Source organism: Terrapene carolina, unplaced genomic scaffold (assembly GCF_002925995.2).
Source record: "Terrapene carolina triunguis isolate 2854851 unplaced genomic scaffold, T_m_triunguis-2.0 Scaffold120, whole genome shotgun sequence".
In the NCBI taxonomy this organism is placed as follows: domain Eukaryota; kingdom Metazoa; phylum Chordata; order Testudines; family Emydidae; genus Terrapene; species Terrapene triunguis.
Genome location: NW_020664471.1, coordinates 3,275,837 through 3,290,222, shown reverse-complemented (window position 1 = coordinate 3,290,222; position 14,386 = coordinate 3,275,837). Strand labels below are relative to the sequence as shown.

Below are 14,386 nucleotides of genomic sequence, written 5' to 3'. Positions count from 1 at the left end.
AGTCAGTGATTAAACAACTCAGAACTTTAAAAAAGGAAACAAGAAAACCAGTCAAGGGATGGCTTTAGGCATAAGATCCTGCAGCAAGTTAACAGTGCTTCGCTATCCATGACATTAAAGGTGCTAATTATACTAATATTTATCACAAATGTTTGCTGATCTCCTCTTGGCAATGGACAATCAATGAAACCAATGAAGCTTTCAGACCACAACAATCACTGCTTCTCTGATGGACTGTAATAAGCCAAGGATCTACAGCTGAAATGTATACCAGTGAGGCACCAAAAAGGGTATTTTTGAAGTTGAGACTCTACTCCAGTTACTTTGATTTTGCTGATGACATGAACATTTCATTGGCATGGAGATATGAAGGTTGGTTTCTTGTAACTGGAGTACGTTGAGAGGGCTCTGCATAATCACATTTATGGGCACTGTGTCACCTTGTGGTAGAACCTTACTCTTGCTGACACTGCTAGAAGGGTCTCGCATCTCCTTCCCCTCCCCTCTGCATCACCAACATTCTGAGGCTACATAGGGTGTGGAGCGCACTTGCCATTTTCCACCACAAAGCCAGAGACACCAAACAACAAAGACTCTGACAGAGAGAGGAAGGGTGAGAGAAGTGTGAATATGCAGAGCAATCTTGATGAACTCCAGTTACAAATAAGTAACTTTAATTTCTTCCCGTGGCTCTGCATAGTTCCACTTATGGGACAGACTGATAAGCAGTACTTGAACCTAACCTGGAGGTGGGAACAGGATCCTAATTCAATAGACTGAAGCATTGCCTTGCCAAATCCAGCATCCACCCTAGAGGCCATGTCCAAAGCATAGTGTTTAGTGAAAGCGTGCACCAAAGTCCCACTTGCAGCTCTGCAAATTTCAGCAACTGGCACCTGCCTAAGAGAAGTGAAGGAAGTAGCTACAGCTCTAGTGGAATGCAGTGGAATCGAAGTAGATACAGGAACTTTTGCTAGTAACAGTCAGTAACACATGATCTGTGGAGGAACTATATAACCCACGTGGTGTTTAGCATAAGACAAACAATCTAGACGATTTACAAAAACTTGTAGTTCTATCCTAGGGCCCTTCTGGCATCCAAGGTGTGTAGGACAGATTCCTCCTATTGGAATGCAGTTTAAGAAAAAAATGGCAAATTAATTGTGTGATGTTGAAATCAGACACCACCTCAGGAAAGCACCTAGGATCAGGTCTGAGAACTACCTGGGCCTTAGGAAAAGAAGTGAAAGGTAGATCAACCATTAGGACATTAAATTCACTCCCTCTCAGGTGATGTGGAGAGACCAAATGAGAGCACGCTGTAGTGAAAATGGCATTCAACCAGCACAAATCAAAGGTACTTGCTTTGATTGTGATAATTGTGATGAATCGATATATGAAAATATGCATCCTTTAAATCAAGAGTTGAAAACCAATCCATGACTGCAGGGCCGACTCTAGGTTTTTTGCCGCCCCAAACAAAAAAAATTTTGCCCCCCCCCCCCCCCGGGCCCCCCCCCCCCCACCAGTACTGACTCCACCCGCTCCCCCCTCGCCTCCAGCCGGTCCGGCGCTGGCAGGGTCGGGGTAAGCAGCGGGGCTCCCAGGCCGCGTCTCAGCCCAGGGTCCCACAAGCCAGGGCTCCCGCCTCCAGGACCCGAGAGGACAGAGCCGGGGGACCGCCCCAGCAGGGGGCTGAGGAGCTAGGGCAGGGTAGCCCCAGAGGGGGCGGAGTCCCGGAGAGCAGGACGCGGTCCCCGCACGGCAGCGCCCCATCCTCTATGGCCCCGCTGCTGCTTCTGGCCGCCCTGCCACAGTCCCTGGGTGGCTCGGGCCGCTTCGCCCAGCCCTGGCTGCGGCGCTGGGGGGGCGGCCGCCCTGCAGCATCTGCAGGCAGCTCCGTGTACCCTGAGGGGCGGCCCCCCAGCCCGAATGTCCCCCGCTAGGAACCTGCCCGGCCCAGCCACAAGGTGCGGGCGCTGCTCCCCCGCGGCGCAAACTGCAGCGGCTCCAGGGCGACGCGCTGCTGCTACCAGGGCCAGCTCTAGGCTTTTGCCGCCCGTAGTAAAAAAAGAAAAAAGAAAAAAAAAAAAGACGGCCAGAATGCCGCCCATGAAAATGTGCCGCCCCAAGCACGTGCTTGGTTTGCTGGTGCCTAGAGCTGGCCCTGCATGACTGACAGCAAAGGTACTATGGAACCAAAACTTCTGAATGTACTTATTCAGGTCCCTTGGGTCTAGAGAGATTTTGTCTGATACTTTCTGATGCAGAGAAATGATGTAACAGCAGTAAAAGCCCTGACCCCTCCGGCATTTGGGAACCTCCTCAACTGTTCCTATCCATAGCAACTTTTCTTCTTCTGCAAGAAGAATAGTCCCATGAGAGGGGTCCCTGAAGAGGGAAGGGTAGGGTGAATTGGGGAGAGGCAGTTTTTCAAACTGTATGGCTACAGTCTCTAGTACCCATAAATCCTATGTAACTTGCCTTGATGCATTGATAATGCAGGCTAGTCTGTCTCCAGAGAAAGGGGTTGTTTGGTCCTGATTTGCTGCTTCTTGACTCCTGATTATCTTATCAAAAATGTTGCTTGTTGTTCCCCCACAAAGACACTAATGAGGAAGCACGTGGTTTAGATTTAAACTATGGCTTCAAAGGCCTTTTTCTATGTTGATTCTGGAAGTCAGAAGGCTGCTGGTATTGTTGACATCTCTGATTGGATGAAAAGTAAGACGAAGATTGGGGAGTACTGTCTCTAGTACCAGAAAGGAGTAGAAGGCTTCTCCTAACAGAGGGAATCTACCTAGAAACTGGGCCGTCTAATCTCATGTCCTTTAGTTTTTCCAGCATGTGTTTTGTCTTTTCATCACTGAAAAGATCCTCCCTTTTCAAAGGAGAGTTCCTCCGGCTTACGCTTAGTATCTAGAGTTAGGGAGGATGAAAAAAGCCAAGCATGCCTCCTCATGGTCACAGCAGACACCAATGCCCTGGCAACAGAGTCTGAAGCATCAAAAAAGGCCCCCAGGGAATGCTTGGCTACAGTTTGGCCCTACATTAAAATGACATTTGCCAACCTTCTTCTGTTGTCAGGTAAGTCTTGTAAAAACAATGTTATCTTCCGCCATCAATGGAATTGGTAGCAAGCCATGACCACCTGAGAATTCACTGTCGTAATACCAAAGGACAATGACCAGAACAACTTTCACCCCAACCGATCAATCTTTTCTCTTTCTTGCCAGCTGGGGTGGAGCATGGTTGTCCAGATTTTTCCTGTTTCTGGCAGCAGCCACCACTAGTGAATTAGGGTGCATATGAAAGCAGGAAAACCCTTCAGAGGATATCTGATACAACTTGTGAGCATTCTTAGAAACATTTTGACAAGGAGCAGGCATGGTGCGCACAGATTTAGCCAGCTGTAGCAAACCATCCAAAATTGGTAGGAATATTCTGTATTTAAGTAGCACCAAGGATATCAAATACCAGGTGAGAATTTCTTCCACGTTCATTCTTCCCCTGTTTTCCTCCTGGTAAGGATCCTGCTCTGGATCAGAGATAAAATGCACTGGGGATAACAATGGATCCAGAGGTATGTATGGAGATCCAACTTGTGGGGACAGGCAAATGACACCTTCTGGCCTCTTCTTCGTAACAGGAGATGAGAAAGAAGACCTTGGAACCGGGGAAACATGCCTCCTTTTAGAATCGTTGCATTTCACACTTGGATCTGATGCATGAACCAGAGCCAAAGGGTGAACATGGGCTGCCACAGTGGCAGAGCTTTACAGAACAGAGCCTGAGGCCAGAACCAGCCCAGGAACTGGAGCAGGAATAGTCAGCAGGTCTGAGGATTTGGACGACATTGGATCTGACATGATACACAAATCCATCTCCTTTGCTACCGAAGCTGGATGTGGAACCATGACTGCTTTGTCAGAATTGGAAGGCTCTGATAACTCTGATTCAGGGGAGCTAGCACTGCCAGCAGTGGCTGCTTTGTCCCTATGTCTCCTTTTCTTTGGAACCATAACAGCCAGAACCGAAGGTGCTGACAGCCCTGGTTCTGACACACCATTCAAATCACTCATCCTGGATCCCGAAGTGGAAGTAGGAACTGACCCTGGTCTCACGGCCACAGGGATTCTGTCACGATCGAATAGTTGTGAGGCATGGCTCTGGTGAAGGTGGTCGAACCATCTCTCAACCTCCATTCCAGAGCTGGGGCAATCAAACCAATCACGTGGCCCTTGATTCAGACATGTTAGCCTCAGGGGCATAACTGAGGGAGTTGCAGGAATCAAATCTGGCCTAAACAGGGGTTGCAGCTACTTGAAACCCTTCAGTCACTTGGGGCCACTGGAAGCCCCAGGAGCTGAGACTGGCCTCTTAGACCCTGGATCTGAGGACTGATCAGATCCAGAGGATCTAGAGTCAAGAGCTTTCTGGAGGAGGAGGAGCTGCAAACAAATCTTCCTACCCATGCAGGCTCTGGGAGTAAAGGACCGACAAACTGAACATCCAGAAGGTGAGTATCCTTCTCCCAGGCACTTGAGGCACTGCATGTGGTCATCCGATGCCAGGAAGACACTGGGCAGGAAAGGCAATGCTTGAATCCTGGCTTTTTCTGTTTCTTCGACTCAACCATTACCCAGAACTGGGAAGAGACACTAACTACACTAACAAAGCTATCACTAACTAGCTAGAAGAGAAAGGCTCCAGCTCTCAAGAGACTGGAAAGGTTCACATCTGTTCAGGCACACAGTTGGAAGGAACTGAGGTGGTAAGGGTGCTCCGCTCCCTATACAGCATCTCCCTCAGAGCACTAGTGACGCTGAAGAGAAGAGGGGGGAGTGCAAGAGTGTTCTAGCTGATGTTGTTAAAAGAAGGCTCTACCACAAGGCACCACATGGTGACACAGAGCCCATAAGTGGGAATATGCAGAGACACTTGAAGAACTAACTGTTCTGTTCAGCACCTTGATATAATATTAATGGGTGCTATACAAAAGCTCCTGTATGGTAGATAATTTACCAAATAGTTCAGTTTAACAAGAGATGGACCACTGATCTGTGCTATCATACAGGACATACAAGTTCACTTCTCAACCATTAACCTCCGGCTCTCGAGACAGTCGAGGCTGGAACTGTGGTGGAAAAGGTGGGCTCAGCCACTGGAGAAGATGTGAATTGCATTGCTCTTTAGCAAGTCACTCTCAGTCCAGATCAGAGAGATGTTTTGGGGCTCAGAATTTTATTACCAGAGTTTTAAAACCACAAAGTCAGACCTTGTTAGAAAAGGGAGTCTTAAATTGGGGGATGTAATAGGGAACCTTGTCTGAAGCTTGTTTCAGGTACACTAGATGAGACCCTGCTGCCAAAACCATATCAAAACAATTCAGAGCAGTTGAGAACTACTTGCACTATAAAATGGTGGGAACGCTTATGAGCTAGCCATAAAAAACCTTCTGCTCATGAGCAATGGAGTAGCACAGTGAAAATTACTTGCTGTACAGTTATATGAAGACCACATTTTGGGTCCACTCTTGTAAACCTTTACTCACAGCAGTAAATCATTGATGGCAATGGCACTAATTTCATGAGTAAGGGTGGCAGGATTGGGTCCAAAATTGGAAGGATTAACTGATTTCTGTCAATCGTGAGGTCAATGTCTAAGAGTTATTTGTGTAAATTAATGTTCACTTTGATCTTGGTATAAAATGGTGTCAGTTGCTAAAGTTTTTATTTTGTGAATTCATGAGAAGATACTCAGTGCTTTCCAAGAGCAGGTTCTGGAAGCATTTGTAGCGGGCAATGACGCGCAACTTTTTTGTTGTACAGTCCCATTCTAAAGTGGAGATGAAAGGCACTCTATAGTACATAGCCAACTTTCTTTCCAGCTGCCCTTGGGGATGGAGACGCATGGAGTAGCTGGGGAAGTCTGTTTGTGGTAGATTTTTTTCCCCTTTCTGTTCTTGAGTAAGAGGAGACAAAATTGCCTGCAGCGTTTATAGGGTGGAATTGAAGGGTAACCAAAAGTAGTCTTATTTAACTAGGGATCTAGATCTGAACTTTGCAACTGATCCTAAAGGGCTGAACCAAATCACAGATCTGCATCACTCCCATCACGTAAATTTGGATTGAAGTGTTGCAACTTGCCCTTATCTCTAGTTAAAGTGTCTCTTAATGTATACTAATATTTACACATCAATGACTCCTTTCATCATAAAATCTCAAAGTACTTTACCAATATCAATTAAGTTACAACTGTGCTGTAGACAGAGAGCAATCCCTTCAATGAAATATGGCCATTAGGATTTAATGTGTTAGCCTACAGTAACACAACACAACTGTTTAGGATAAGAAGTGATGAAGAATACTGTACAGGGTTGAAATGGCAGGGGAATTTCGGAAGACAATGCAGTTACTGCGGTTGGAATTTCGGCAAGATAATGGGGCTAACACTCTACTCTTATCAAACAATACCATGAGATTTTTTAATAAGTGGACTAGACCTTGTTTCTGAATTAACCCTATTGCGCGCTCTTCCTCTTTTTAGCCCACCCGCTCTTCTATTATGCCACAAAATTGGCTCTTCTAAAGGCAGTGCTTCCTTCCTCTTAGTAGTGTCTCTCAGACAGCTCAGTCTTCTCCATAAATACAGCACAGCAGGAAGGAGACAGAAGAACTCTTAACAACAAAAGGTTCCCATAAGCCATCGTATTATCTGAAGTCAGAGTTGAGGTCTAATGGGTTCCTCCGTGGGTGTCAGTGGTGTTAACCCACCCTAATACCATAGAAAATAGATGATGCAGGCTTCTGGAACTGGTAAATATTTTACCCAATTTTTTTTTTCAGATTTAAATAGTGACAAATACACTGGTGTTGCTTCTTGTGTTGCCTTTATCTTTTTAAATATAAAAAGAAAATAGAACTACAAATGAAGTAACTGATGGTCCACACACTAAACGCACTAGGGTCCTGGACCTCATGACTAGTTTTTTGTTCAGGACGATCTCCTTGATCATATATTAATATATTTGCCAAAGATATTAAGGTCAGTGTGAAAATGAGTATTTATGTTTAGTTAAAATAGACTGAAGGAATTAAAGCTGATGTTGCTCATAAAAGTTTTATTAAGGTCTAGTGCAGAGACATAGGACTTGCCAGTCAATTGCCTTTGGAAAGGCTATACTCCACAGATCAGCAGTCTGATGAGATGGAGAGTCACTTTTACAAGCTGAGTTCTGACACACACAAAACCTCCATTGGGCAGCAGCCTGACATGTTGTAATACCCGCTTCATGACTTTGTGGGTATTCCCTTAGCAAGATTCCATGTCACCACCATCCGTGAGCCAAATATCAGAAACCATGGATGAGAGGACATCATCTTGTGGTTATTTTGTGGTTCCTCCCTCATTCCAGGCAATACAGTTTCTCCTTTCTACTGCCTCATTCCCTCACCTTGCTCCTTGGGGTCTTTAATCTTCCTCCCACTCCTTGCTACACCATCCTGCCTCCCACTTCTGACCCTTTGGGGTGAGGGAATCTCTCCACTTTCTTCTTCCTCCTAGCTACTCAAAAGAAGGGAGAGTTCAGGCAACTCATTTAATCTTGGGGGAGTCTCATACCACTGCTCTGGGTTACACAGCCTTTTTGAGCCTGTCAGAGAGCATTCCTGTGCTTGGCACTGCACTGGCATCAGCTGAGATGCAGGTAGAGAAAATGGAGTGCTGCTCTGACCTGCAGAGCCTTATATGCCACCAGCAGGGCTCAGGAGTCAACTCAGAGGTTGAGTATTACTTCTGTGGTGCTAGAGGGTGAAGCTATTCAGCTGTGCGCGTGTGTAGAAGGGGTTTACTGCATTTCATTGCCCTTTTCCAATGCATCTCACGCAGGTGTCTGTGATGGTTGGTTTGCGTCTTTTGCAAACCGCTCTGGAAAGCATCGCAAATCCTGAGGATCCTGAATGTGAAAGCGAGGGGTGGCTCCTGGAGCAGAGCCTGACAGACACTTTCAAATCTGCATTAGAAAGTTTGAAAAAGATTGGTAAGTTCAATCAGGTGGATGCAGGTGCTGAAGGGGCTGAAGGCGAAGAAGGTGGAAAGACTCCAGCCATCACAACAGTCAGTTGAGCTTCTCGACTGAGGTGGACTTTATCAAAGAAAAATGAAAAAAAACTGAGAATTGTGAATACGTACTTTAGAAAAATGTATAAACCATCACAAGTATACATTTCTACATACTTTTTTATATGTGGGGTATGCTATATAGTGCACTTTGGGATAATATATTTACCTATGTTCATAGTGAGTGTAATGGTCTCCATAACTTCTATGGGAAATGACCAGAATTAGGGCTTTAAGGCTCCATGCTCACTTGTTCGGGACAGTTGTGTCTACACCTATCTGCATGACAGTTAGACAGACTTAAAAAAAAATTATTTTTTTTAAAATTGGCTGGCATCACTTTGTGATCCTTTCTTTTTTTTTTTGGTAATGTAAAAAGGGAATTTGAAAAATTAATTGTTTTTTACTCAAGTTTACACATTTATTTGAGCAACATAATTTAATGTTTAAAGTTAAAAGACAAACAGGTTGGTATTTTGTGGAGTAAAATCTTAAAAAATAAACCTGAAGGAAAGTTTTTCAGAAATGTATATAACTTTTAGATTACCTGGTATTATCACAAATCTCTCATACAATATGATGTTTGTTAACATGCTAAGAGATGGTATTTTCTTTCATGTTCACCGTAAGATGAACAGAATAAAAGACAAAATTGTACTGAGAATTTATGCACTGTGTAAAAATGGTAATTAAATAGAACAGTGCAACTAACGTGACAATAACTAATGCTTAATGTTTCTCAGATATTTTCAGCCATATATCCTGAAGGAGTATGGTAGATATTATATTGAATTTTATATTTAAAGTAATTTAAACTATATTTAAATTAATGGGTGAAATCAAGCAATTATATGCCGGTTATGGTTATTCTGTACATATGTTTAAAAATATGAACTCTAAGCTCTTTCTCCAAAGAATTCCTGGCAACCAACTCATAACAAAAAATGGCACCTTGGAAATTAACACTTAAAGCATTAGAGAAGCTTTCCAAATTATTTACAAATCCATTCCATTTGTCCATAAGTAGAAAAATGCATTAAACCGATCCTTAAACCGCTGGAAAAAATTAGACTAATCCAATCTCAAAGATTAGTTTGCCAGATTATGGTCCTTTGATTTCCTTTACCACACCATAAAAGGTGCTAAAAGGAGAAAATTTAGGGTGTCATTCTATTAATTCTTTGTCAGAGACTTACTTCTAGGTGCACTTGGAACACATTTTATATCACTCAAAATATGGTGCTAGCCAGAGAAACATCAAGGCTCTAAGAAGTTGGAATAAAACATAGAATGAATTTGCTGTGTACAGGCTCTTGCAAAGGGATATCTGAGGTATTTGTTTGCACAAACTGTAGAGGGCAAAACCTAGCCTAGCCCACATTGTTGGTTGTATAGGTACAGTTCTAAAGAATTAAACATCAGCAATGGTCAGGCACTGAACTTTTTAAACTTCTCTCTGCAAAAGTTTTACTCTTTGGTCTAATTGAGGGTATTTTCTCTCAACCGCATTTTACCAATCTAGTTGATTGCTTTGTCTACAGCTGCCTAATCAGCGTACAGCTAAATAGCTATATTTTCTAATGAATTGTATGTTTCTTAAATGGTTCTCCCCAGCGGTATTCCAGAGACACAGCTACTGTAACTTTTATTTTAACTAGTGGACAGCTCCTCTTTTGATGGATGGAATCAGTTAACTTACCAGTTATGGATGTTCTGTATGTCAAGCCATATTCTACATTTCGGTGTCCAGGACATTACAGGTCATTTGCATGTGGGTGTTTTTTCTTATTGTACCTTTCCACTTCCTCAAGGTAGATATAAAGCAATTGTGAGAAAAATCAAACTAGCTTTTTACACCACAAAACAGAAGTAGCATGAGGGCATCAACAGATAAGTCCATGCTAAACTCCACTTGCTACCATTCATGCTTTGCTGAGGAAAATTGTGCATAGCACAAAGTTAAACTGCCTTCTTCTCAGTTAGAAATCCACATGACCTGGTGCTCATCTCAGCTGGTCCATGGCAAATGACAAACTGTTGATTGGTGTTTCTTATGTCCAGATCTGTCAGTAAGAAAGCTTTGCAAAAGGTGACCCAGATGAAGAATTTCATGACAAGGATTCTGACCTCTCCCTTTGTGAGGGTTCTTTGTGCTCTCTCATATCCGTTTCTGCTTCTACCACGAGCATCACAAAGCTGATCCCAAGAGCAGTAGCCTCATTGTGTTAGATGGACAGACAGATTGTAGGAGACAGATCTGTGTCAGGACACAGAGAGGGTAGGCTTTATTGGTTACTGAAAATGGGCTCAAATAAAATCAAATACTAAATATGTTAACATTGAATAAGAAAGTTTCCCACTTAAGGAAGGTCTCTAATATCTTACGATTATTATTGGATTGTATGATGACTGATTTGTATTATATAACCTGTAATATATTTATTTGTCCAATCTCAGTCAGAAACCAGAGAATCTGTAATATTGTAAATGCTGGTCTATAGATCTATATATATGCTGCTTGCAAATGTAAATTTACATATTAAAATATATTGCAAGAAAAACACTTGTTAAACGAAAATGTTCAATATATACAGTTGAATACAGTTTTTCCTTAATTTGCATGATAGCTGATCTTTTGGGGTCTAAATTAAAGGTCTTCAGTTTGTATATAAATGCCCTATTTTATAGGTTTTCATAATTGGAAACCTTCCTTCCTGTGAACAATACTTTGAGAAAAACCATATGCTCCACATCTTGAGCTTCTGGCTAGGTTAAGGAAGTGCAGACACACTCCCAACTCTCCTAGTTCTTATTGGTAACACAATGCACTGGACTCATTTAGGGCCTCTTCTTGAGTTCCTTGTGCACCTAAGACTCCACTGACATCACTGGGAGTTTTGTGTATGCAAGATTGAATGATTAATGAGAATTCAAAAAAAGGAGTTAAGGTCAAGACTTTCAAGCATAAAATCCCCAAGTTAGGCTCTTTAGTCTATATTCAGGCACCTAAGTAAATGGCCTAACTTTAAAAAGTCCTGGCACCCAGCAGCTCACAATGACCTCAAGAACAACAATTTCCCAGGGCCTGATTTTCAGAAGTGATGAAAAGTAATGAAAAGCACAACTTCAGCTGAAGTCAGTGGGAGCTGCAGGTGCTCAGGGTCTCTGAAAATCAATTCAAGTGGTTTTACAATTCAACTTAACATTTTTTAAAAAAATCTGACCCAGAGAGCCATTGCATTAAAAAACACCCCACTTTATTATTATTTTAAATTAAAGTTTAAGGATAAAGATTTCAAACCTGAGTGATAGAAGTTAGGTCTGATTTCCAAAAGGTGTTGAAGCACCTACAGTTCACATTGACTTCAGTAGGAGGTGGGCATGCCCAAAACGAATACAAATCAGATCACTTCACTTTAAGGCAGTAGTTCTCAGACTTTTGTACTGGTGACCCCTTTCACATAGCAAGCCTCTGAGTGTGACCCTGCTTATACATTAAAAACACTTTTTTATATATTTAACACCATTATAAATGCTGGATGCAAAACGGGGGAGGGGAGGCTGACAGCTCACGACCCCCCCTATGTAAATAGCCTGGCAACCCCCTAAGGGGTCCCGACCCACAGTTTGAGAACCCCTGTTTTAAGGTACCTTCATGGAGCCTAACTTCAGGCATCCAGGTTTGAAAACTGGCTTAAGGTTTTAAATTTTAAACACTTAAGTAACAGCCATTTACTGTTAAAACATTATTCACCCAGCAAAGGAGACTATTTTATCAATTACATTTATTTAACCAGACATGGAACATTTATTTGATAAAGCGTGCAAGTGAGGGAAACATAAACCGCTTCCTCAGAGCAAATAATTCCCAAGTAACCTTAATACAATTTATAAGATTAGCCTTCGTGCATTACACTACCCTGGACACCTGATAATACTGAACAAATAGTCCCTTCTCTGTGTGCGTGCAGCTTAGCAAGTAGCATAGGAAGGCTATATTAGGCTCCCCAGAATAACTGCAATTGTTAAAGACAATTTACAAGGATGGAGTAAAGAAAAAAGGCATTCCAACAACACTCTACTGAATTTTTACTAGATTTTTTTTTAAATCATTGCCCTTAACTGAGTCAATGTAAAATGAGGACAGATCACATGCTTACTTAAAAAAATAAAGAGCATTAGGGATTAGTTAATTAAGAGATAAGGCTAGAGGAAGAGAAGAGTCATGTGATAATGGTCCCCTACTGGGAGATGAATGCCTAGATAAAGTTATTTCTGGTAAATAAACAGTGAGGAAATGCAGAGCTCTTTCTTTTCAGTTAAATCGGAATTAGTCATACTTGTAGCAATCTTTTACAAGTACTTTACAAACATTAACAAATTAGGACTCAAAACGTACTCGAGGTAGGCATGCTCACAAACATAGGGATAGAACCCAGCTTTGTGCGCTCACAATCCTGTACTTAAACCACCAGACATGGCTCCCCAAAGTAGTCATAATCAATTTGTCTTATGGATGTTAGCCCACTAGAACGTCAGTGTACCATTAGTAAATAACTATTCTGACTGGTGCTGCAGAAAAATCAGACTTCCAGAAAAGGCCAGCAATAGAATTAAATGCACTATGAAAAGTCAGCACAAAAGTAGATCATCTAATTAAAGCTTTGCACTCCCTCATGAGGCTATTGAATCTCAACAGAGAGAGAGAGAAAGAGAGAGTGTATGTCAGACTGTCCCCTCCCAAAACAGAATCAGTGACCACCAACTAGAAACAGAAATCAGGAGACACCAGACACACCTGAAACTCACTAAGAACAACTGTAACCAGCAGGATATAGGGAAGAATGTGACCAACATACCACATTTTGCTTCAGTGGGATAGAAAATGTCAACTATGAGAGATATACTTCCCCAAATTGACTGTCATGTTAAGATCTCCCATTAAAAAGCAGAGAAGAAAAATGAAGCATAATTCTAGAAGAGATCACAGAAATAGCTTCAGAATGCAACAACCTGCCAATGAAATAGAAGTGAATAATCATGTTAAATAAACCATTATTTCTGTCAAGCATATCCTAGATAAAAGGTGTGTTAAACTCCCTGCACAAACACAGGATCTAGCCCACTTGATATATATATATCTAGCCCCAAGACACCTTCATATTCTGCAGAATGCAAAACTTCCATTTAAAAAAAGAACTGAGCCCCTCTAGTTGCAAAAGTAGCCTTTTGTACAGAAACTAATGTAGTTCGGTAGACAAAAAACAGTTCCAAGAGGAGTGAAATGTCCCATTTATCCTAGTGGCACATTAAATTATCATTAGTCTCAGACTTAACAGCAAAGATTATAAAAAATATAGATGAACCATCTTGCATGCAAAATGTGAGTGCAGCTACACGCCTAATTTGCTTTGCAATTACTCTACAATTGTCCAAATAAACCAAGGACAGAGATAGTACTGGTGCTACAAATTCCCTGCATAATTTTTTTCCCTTTTTCGTGAAGTTATGACACTATTGGTTTAATTTTGGATCACTTAGTATTGATTTATATGGTCATCAGAAAATTAAATGTAACAAAAAGAGACCTTAAAATGTCACTCACTTCTCCATAGGTCTGAACTTCTCATTTTAGTTAAGAAAAAATACTTGAAGTTATTCACACACACACACACACACACACACGCACACACACAAAAGATTAAATTTATTATAACATTTGTACTATTCAAAAATATCTGTTGTCTTGACGTTTGTATCAGCTGTAAAATGTGCTCTAAGCTAGAGTTTTCCATAGGAAGTCTAAGCCCAGAAGAAATGTAAATATTTAGGCTCCTATACTAAAATTGATAGTATATGGATGGCTGCTGCAGCCATGCGCTTGCACAGTTGCAGGAGTAGAACCATAGTTTGGCAATTTTTTAGATACAACACACATCTTTAATTAAACTTACGTTATTGAATCACACCTTTGACACTCCAAGTGCTAGGTAGGTATTTTACCACTGAAATCAGGGCCGGCTCTAGGCACCAGCAAAACAAGCTGGTGCTTGGGGCGGCACATTTTTAGGGGCGGCATGGCCGGCGCCAGAATGCCGCCCCTAAAAATGTGCCCCGGCCGCCCTAGCTCACTCCATTGCTGCTGCTGCTGCCGCTCGCGCGCCGCTACTCGCCCACCCTCCCAGGCTCTCAAACCTGGGAGGGAGGGGGAGATCCCAAGCGGCCGCGGCGCGCGAAACAGCTGTTTCGCGCGCCACTGCTCCCC

At 42.3% G+C, this 14,386-nt stretch overlaps 1 protein-coding gene across 1 annotated transcript in view; it reads left to right on the top strand.

Annotated features, from left to right (window-relative positions):
- Nucleotides 1–8,127, top strand: part of PRPH2 (peripherin 2) — a 20,038-nt gene extending 11,911 nt beyond the window's left edge. Inside the window, exon 3 of the mRNA XM_024201304.1 lies at nucleotides 7,891–8,127. Within this exon, the coding sequence (XP_024057072.1) occupies nucleotides 7,891–8,127 (237 nt within the window). The remainder of the gene's footprint in view (nucleotides 1–7,890) is intronic.
- The last annotated feature ends 6,259 nt before the right edge of the window (nucleotides 8,128–14,386 follow it).